General features: G+C 35.5%; 2 protein-coding genes across 2 annotated transcripts in view; both read left to right on the top strand.

The window, feature by feature from the left end:
- LOC104738886 (zinc finger protein MAGPIE-like) lies at positions 2,004-4,555 on the top strand. Its single transcript, XM_019236386.1, has 3 exons — positions 2,004-2,275; positions 2,447-2,843; positions 3,529-4,555. The coding sequence occupies exons 1-3, from the start codon at positions 2,128-2,130 to the stop codon at positions 4,511-4,513; spliced, it is 1,530 nt and encodes a 509-aa protein (XP_019091931.1). The 5' UTR covers positions 2,004-2,127; the 3' UTR covers positions 4,514-4,555.
- The window catches only part of LOC104738885 (myosin-15-like), a 5,367-nt gene continuing 3,392 nt past the window's right edge, over positions 5,666-7,640 (top strand). Inside the window, exons 1-6 of the mRNA XM_010459097.2 lie at positions 5,666-6,065; positions 6,367-6,528; positions 6,643-6,708; positions 6,805-6,942; positions 7,039-7,092; positions 7,300-7,485. Of these exons, the coding sequence (XP_010457399.1) occupies positions 5,901-6,065; positions 6,367-6,528; positions 6,643-6,708; positions 6,805-6,942; positions 7,039-7,092; positions 7,300-7,485 (771 nt within the window). The 5' untranslated portion in view covers positions 5,666-5,900. The remainder of the gene's footprint in view (positions 6,066-6,366; positions 6,529-6,642; positions 6,709-6,804; positions 6,943-7,038; positions 7,093-7,299; positions 7,486-7,640) is intronic.

Below are 7,640 nucleotides of genomic sequence, written 5' to 3'. Positions count from 1 at the left end.
AAAAAAAAAAAAAAAAAAAAAAAAAAAAAAACAATTTTTGTGAATGTTATTGTTGGGGTTTGTAACTTTGTAATAACTTTGAAAATATATGTCTTATTATTGTCATTCACATATAAACGCGTCTCATTTTAGTAGTTTAGAAAAACCCGTTTGTTTAAGTGCCTATCTGGTGTATATGTGAATCTTAATGATTTAATAAAGGAAGCAATAGTCTATAATAAGTCTCGAAAAATCAGGGGAATATTCTAGTGCCGCCAAAGTTCAAGAAGAAAAGTCCAAAACAAAAACGTTAAATTAATGTTCTTATTTTATAGGAATCTTAAAACATGATTACGTTATGATTAAAAGTGTAAATTACCTAAAGAATTGGTAATTAAGTCAGCCCACAAGCTGACGACCTCTCTTCCTTCCAAAAATTCACCTGCATTTTGTCAGTTCTCTGTCTCTTGGTTCTTTCTTTCGATTAATTAATTTACTTTTTCAGCTTAGGGGGTTAAAAAAGCACATTTAGTTAGTTTCCTTTTATTTGAAAGTCGATATGTTCGAGATTTTGTTTGACGTAATTTTTGTTGATGTATTATATTCGAATCACATGATACAATGGTTATTATATTACAAACAAATTAGGCTACAATGACATACGCTATCAATAAAAGATTACAAGACTAGTAATTTCTAATAAGAAGATTTGGTATACATTTTTAACTGTTATGACTTATAGAGTTATAGGAAAATTTTGTTACCTTACTAAGCTAGACAGCTTTCATGATCAATAATTATCTTTTGGGATTTTGAGTTGATCTTTTTATGAATACGTTAGGTTGTTTCTAAATACGTTCAAAAAAAAACCATTTGTATGTAAAAAAAAAACCTTTAATTTGTAGCGGAAAAAAAGTTTGTTAAAGAAAAAGATGAAAAGGGAACATTGCTAAAAGATCCTTGTAAGAAAAGCACGAAAAAGATACTCGTATCTGCAAAGTTTTATACTCAATTCCACAAACCATAAATTATAGTATATTTCACGTAAACGAAAAAAAAATTTCGAAAATTAACAATCGTTTGAAATGAAAAAAAAAAAACAAAAAAAAAAACGAATATCTCGCATGGGTTTTGTTTTCACTGTCGAGCGGACGATTATTCTCTTTTGCATATTTGGGTTTTTAATTCGTTGTCGTATGTTGTTGGATTTTACCTTATGAGCACGTGCATGGGTACACGTGCATTGCAGGCTTTGTTCTCAACAAACGAGAGATGTGACCTACGCCGTTGGATCGGCTTACTTCTTTGACCACTCTAATTTACGAACAATTGTATTTTATTTTGTTTGTATAGCCAAAAATATCAATATTGTATCAATCACAGCTCACAGATGTTGCTAATTTCAACCAATTAAATTGTTAAAGTACTGTATAACAATATTCAATTAATTTTCTTATTAGCCTGTTCAAATAACCTAAATAAAATATTAAATAACTTATTGAACTATTTTTCTATAGTTTGATTCATGTTCATCATCTAGATGGCATTATAATTCGCTCCTTACAAAAGATGAACTATAAGGAGTAGAACAAAGAAGGTAATTGACCGGAAGATGAAAATAAATAAATGAAAGAACGAGGGTAATAAATAATTAGATCATCATTCCAAATAGAAAAGGCAGACATGTAACTTTTTGTGTGTCATGGCGCACTGCCACTGCTAAACAAACAAATAATCAAAATATTCAAGATAATATAGTCAGGTAAACTATAGTATATACAGTTAATTTCCACTGCCATTAACTTTTAAACCAAGAAATATAAAAATTATAAAATGAAATTTTAATTATTTATCAAAATGGCTGCGACAGTTTTTACAGATCAAGGTGCTCAAATATTTTTTTTTTTAAAGAGAGAGGAAATTATATTTTATTACACATATTTGCGCTGGTGTGTAGGGTGTATGCGTGTATATATAAGTATACAACCCATACAACTTCTCTTTTGTGTTTTACTCTGGTTCATAACTACATCAGATTCTAAGTATTATTTCAAGTTATTTTCTCTTGATTACCCCTTTTATTCTCCATCTCTTATCTAAAACTTGTCTTTTGTACCTCTTCCAACAAACCTTTTTTTGTCCAGAAGAATGATAGCTGAAGATCAGACAATCTCAAGTAGTCGAGGATATGTCCACAGCTCATCAACAACTGATCTTGTTGATCACCATCATCATGAACATGAATCCCTTAATCCTCCTCTTGTCAAGAAAAAGAGAAATCTCCCTGGAAATCCTGGTAATGATTACTAAATCAAGATATAGATCACTAAATTCAACCCTAATCAATAACTTCTTCTGTTTCCCGTTTGCAGAAAAAGTCATCTTCTTGATTTGTTTTGTTTTCGATCTTGATCTATAAACATGCATGCGTTCGACTGATTAGTCTGTTTTGTTTCGTTCTCTGTAGATCCAGAGGCTGAAGTCATAGCTCTATCTCCAAAGACACTTATGGCCACAAATCGTTTCCTCTGCGAGATATGTGGAAAAGGTTTCCAGAGAGACCAGAATCTACAGCTTCACCGTAGAGGGCACAACCTCCCATGGAAGCTAAAGCAGAGGACGAGCAAAGAAGTGAGGAAACGAGTGTATGTATGTCCTGAGAAGAGTTGCGTCCACCACCATCCTACAAGGGCACTCGGTGACCTTACCGGAATCAAGAAACATTTTTGTCGGAAACATGGCGAGAAAAAATGGAAGTGTGAGAAATGCGCCAAGAGATATGCAGTCCAATCTGATTGGAAGGCTCATTCCAAGACTTGTGGGACTAGAGAGTATAGATGCGACTGTGGTACAATTTTCTCCAGGTACTTAATGTATATTCACATTTCTTCATCACAGTATAATTTTAGTAACGGGTACGAATATTTCTTTTTATTCGCAACATCAAACTACTTTTTTCCCAAGATCCTTGAACACTAGCTAGGTATACATACATGTAGGACTGTAGGAGGTCTCTCTATAGGTATAAAAGATTCTTTATGGCATAATATGATCACCTAGCTGTAAGCGCATATTGCATATTATTCTATATATATACATATATTAAAACTCACAATAAACCTAGATTTTATATTTTATCCGGTGTGGTGGTAAAAACAAGAATATGATACCTTAACTAATTAACACTATTATATCAATGGACAACACAAAACAAATTTCGTTTTATCATCTTTGTTTGTAAGTAAAATAAGATTATATGATTGTGATGTTGTTGGAAGTAGTAGCTCACGTAGGGTCTAAATAAATAATTTGAAGTATGTATTTGGTCATTCTCTGAGCGTGCGTGCGTGCCCTGCTTGATTTCTTGAATAAGACAGTTTCTTGGATTGACAGTTTTTGGTTAAAGCAAAGATGTACAAAGTCTAGTTTTCTTTTTCCTTAATTGCTAGCTATACAAAATAAGTCAGTTTCTTGGACTGCATAACTAATCAGTGTCTACACTATAAAAGACATTAATTAACGGTGAAATTAATTTTGTTGAAAACACAGGAGAGACAGCTTCATTACACATAGAGCGTTCTGTGACGCCTTAGCCGAAGAAACCGCAAGGCTAAACGCAGCCTCACATCTCAAAAGCCTAGCCGCAACCGCCGGTAGTAATCTAAACTACCATTATCTAATGGGCACACTTATCCCATCACCATCACCACAACCATCACCGTCGTTCCCATTCGGACCACCGCCATCACAACATCACCACAACCATTTCCCAATCACAACCACCACCTTCGATCATCATCATCAAGACGCCATGAAACCAGCCTCTTCGCTCTCTCTATGGATGGGAGGGAATATTAATCATCATCATGAGCAAGTGAACATCGAGGACCGTATCGCACCGCAGCCGCACTCACCGCAGGAGGATTACAATTGGGTTTTCGGGAACGCGAATAACCGCGGCGAGTTAATAACGACGAGCGACTCACTCATAACCCATGAGAATAATATCAGTATTAAGGAAAACGCAAACGCGGCAACTTCTCTTTCCGTGCCTTCTCTTTTCAGCAGCGTCGACCAAATCAGCCAAGACGCAAGCGCAGCTGCCACCGCAGCGAATATGTCGGCGACGGCGTTACTTCAAAAAGCCGCTCAGATGGGAGCGACTTCTTCTACGCCACCGACGACAACGATCACCACCGACCAATCAGCGTTTCTTCAGAGTTTTGCGTCGAAAATATCCGACCAGGGTCAGATTATAGAAGATGGTGGCAGCGACAAGTTCTTCGCTTTGTTTGGATCGAACAGTGTTGGGTTGATGAGTAATAATAATAATAATAATGGTCTTCATGAGATCGGGAACCCTAGAAGTGGCGTTACGGTCGTTTCGGGGATTGATGAACTACAAAATTACCCCTGGAAACGTAGAAGAGTTGAGATTGGGGATGCAGGAGGAGGAGGGCAGACTCGGGATTTCCTTGGGGTTGGTGTACAACAAACAATGTGTCGTTCATCCTCTATCAATGGATGGGGTTGAAACGCTTCCTAATTATGAATTTCGTCTGTTAATTATTTTTATCAAAGCTACTTCCCTTGACTAATTAATTTAAAGAATTAGATTTATGGTCATGTACATATTTCAACTTTATCCACATCATAGTTTCCTCTCTAACGCGATCTATCAACTTCCATATGAACATATCTCGTCAATCGATTTTGTGCTAATTAAAAAGGTAAACTGGTCTATTCTTGCTAATTAGTGTTCTTGTTTTTTTCTTATTTAGACAAGCATTTTCACACAAACATTGGTATTTTATTTGCATTTTTGCTTGGGAAAAGAAAGTTAAGATTCATGCATATTCATTCAATACGTGTAGAAAGGTCTTTGATTTGCTTTTCATAAATTAGTACTTAAATAAATGAATGTATTTTTTCTTTTGGTATACGTACGCATATAAAAACTAAAAAGAGTGGATCGGGAAGTGGTGGGCACAAAAGAAAAGATGGAGGCTTTTGAGCTCAATAATTCTAACTTAACTTGCAGGGCAATTCGTAGTGGAGGAAACATTTATAATAAGAAAATAGAAAATGAAGAAAGATTGAAAAGGAAAAGATAAATAAAAGAGAGACACTGGGACAAATATAGATAGTTTTTTTTCAAAGTATTGCTAGAGGTGAAACTATATGATATACGTACTCTTTCATATTGTAGAGACTTGAGAAGGTGTTTTAAAAAAAAAGATACGCAACTTATAAATAATACTTGGGGTGTGTATGGATACATAACACATTATTAAAATTCATTTTCAAGGTGACATGTTTAACTAAACTAAACTTTTAAAAGTTGAGAAAGATAATTTGTATGTTTTTACTTTTAACGATCAAATATAGTTGTAGCCTTGTAGGTTTCAATAAAAAATGTATAAATTATCAAATATTCTCGTTTCTGTCGGTTTGAGATACTTTAAAAATCTCATATTAATTTATTTGATAAGGACAAAAAAAAAAAAAAAAACACATGGGAAAGAGAGAATAGCCTGGAAAAGCTTGTTGGGCTTAAATTTATGGGCCTTTGATAATATGAACCAATAAGATTGTTGGGCTTATGATCTTAGCCCTATAATATTTTTTTTTAACTCAAATTAAGACAGAAGTTTACATACTAAAATCAAACTTTTTCAGTCGGCTGAGAAACTTTATAACCCTGGAAGATCTCTCTCTCTCTCTGTCTCTCCGCAAAGTTCAAATCTTTTCTTAGTATCTCACTGTACTTCTTACTGTACTTCTATTCTGTACAATAAAATCCAACTCGTAGACGATCGGAGCAAACCCATTGTGAAATTGGAGCGAAGATATTGAGGGACTCATCACACTAGTAATAAAGGAGACGCCTTTTGGGGTATTTTTTTCACGAGAAAAAGCTTATGGCGGAGTCGGGTCGGGCCATTCAATTGGTTTACGTTGATGAGGATGGGAAGTTGAAGACGGACACGGAAGCCATCGGCGCTCTTCAGAAGCTTAAGGGTCCTGTCGCTGTTATCTCTCTCTTTGGTAAAGCTCTCCAGGGCAAGAGTTTCATCTGGAATCAGGTTTCTTTTTTCTACTTTGATTCAGGGTTTAGGGTTTTAAGTATTGCTTTCGTTTTTTGCTTTCCTTGTTTTGTACTCTTCGATAGATAAAAGGACAATGCTTTTGGCTGTAATGATAATTCTGATTATGTAAGTGAAAGTCTGGTTCTTAATTTGTGGAAATCGTATGGCTTATTTCTGTTTCTGGCATCAATTTGTATGTGGCAAAATCATATACCTCTCTCTCTATCATTGATGCATGGTCTTAGTCACTGAAACTTTGAGTTGAGAATGTCTGATTTTTTAATGTTGATCTATGTAGCTTCTTAGCAGGAGCATTGGATTTGAAGTTCAAACTCTTCACAGGCCATGCACCGGAGATATATGGATGTGGATTGAGCCGGTGAAGAGGATTTCAGAAGATGGCACCGAATATAACTTAGTGTTACTCGATGTCGAAGGGGAAGGCTCAAAGGGTATACAGGTTAGTTTTGTTTTTTACCTTATCAAAGAAATAAGTCTTTTGGAGAAAAAAAAATAGGTCTTTTACTTTAGGAGTAAGCAGCCTCATCAGAAGTTTATTGCTTTGATATGTTAGGCTACACGCAACAGCCAGATATTCTCCTTGGCCATCCTCCTATCAAGCGTCTTTATCTATGGTCCGGTAAATAATAGACTGAATTTTTCTCTATGGTGTAAGTTTTTTGTTAATACACGCTTAGTATTTGTAAAATGACACAAATGTTGCCTCATGTTTCAGACACTTGGTGTAAATGACATTGCACTTGATCTCTCTTGTCTACTTGAGATTAGCAATCACGACCATGCTGGAGAAGCTAAGGGCAATACATTTTCCGCGCTTGGGCAGTTCTCTCCCATGTTTGTTCAACTTATGACGGTGATCATTTTCCCTTGTCATATTTTTATACTTTTCAGGGCATAGAGTCAGCTATTCTTGATGTTTATCAACGATGTTTCACTTCTTTCTTATCAGGACATTAACTCAGACACAGTCGAAGGTGGAGAAGATGTAACGAAGAATAACAAAGTGGGTTAATCCTCTCCTTGTCTTTCTTAAGATTTTATTTTTTGGATCCGGGAAATCAGTATTTTATAAATACCGCTAGTGCATCACTCTGGTCCTTAGTACGATGAATAATGCTGAATTTTCTATCCCCTAATTGAATCTCAGATTTTACTATGTTCTGTTTTTTTTCTCGTGACCGATATAACTTGTTTGCGGTTTTGTAAATAGTGTGAAAATCTCCGGCCCCAGTTTCTCTATGGTATCAATGCCCTTCTGAAGTTTGTTTCTGAGAGAGTAAGGCCTAAGCAACGAAGTGATACCATCGTCACAGGGCCGCCTCTTGCTAGTTTTACAAAGTCTTTTTCAGAAAATGTTAACAACAATGTCGTGCCCAGTATTTCTTCTTTATGGCAGGTAATTACTGATCTAACCAAGTGCCAAGTTTTTGACTTTTAGGTGTTTCTCATCAAATTTTTATGTCTTGGACTTAATCATGTTCTGATGCATCATCTGTATTTGCAGTCTGTAGAGGAACTAGAAGGTCGCAGGGCCCGTGATACAGCAACTGA

The sequence above is a fragment of the Camelina sativa genome, chromosome 14 (assembly GCF_000633955.1).
Source record: "Camelina sativa cultivar DH55 chromosome 14, Cs, whole genome shotgun sequence".
NCBI lineage: Eukaryota > Viridiplantae > Streptophyta > Magnoliopsida > Brassicales > Brassicaceae > Camelina > Camelina sativa.
Note: the sequence above shows the minus strand (reverse complement) of the source record. Positions and strands in the feature narration are given on the sequence as shown.

Excerpts from the sequence above, each read along its gene's own strand:
- LOC104738886 (XM_019236386.1), top strand. The coding sequence starts at position 2,128 with ATGATAGCTGAAGATCAGACAATCTCAAGTAGTCGAGGATATGTCCAC. Across the intron at positions 2,276-2,446 it reads AAATCTCCCTGGAAATCCTG|ATCCAGAGGCTGAAGTCATA; the intron begins GTAATGATTACT and ends CGTTCTCTGTAG. Across the intron at positions 2,844-3,528 it reads TGTGGTACAATTTTCTCCAG|GAGAGACAGCTTCATTACAC; the intron begins GTACTTAATGTA and ends TTGAAAACACAG.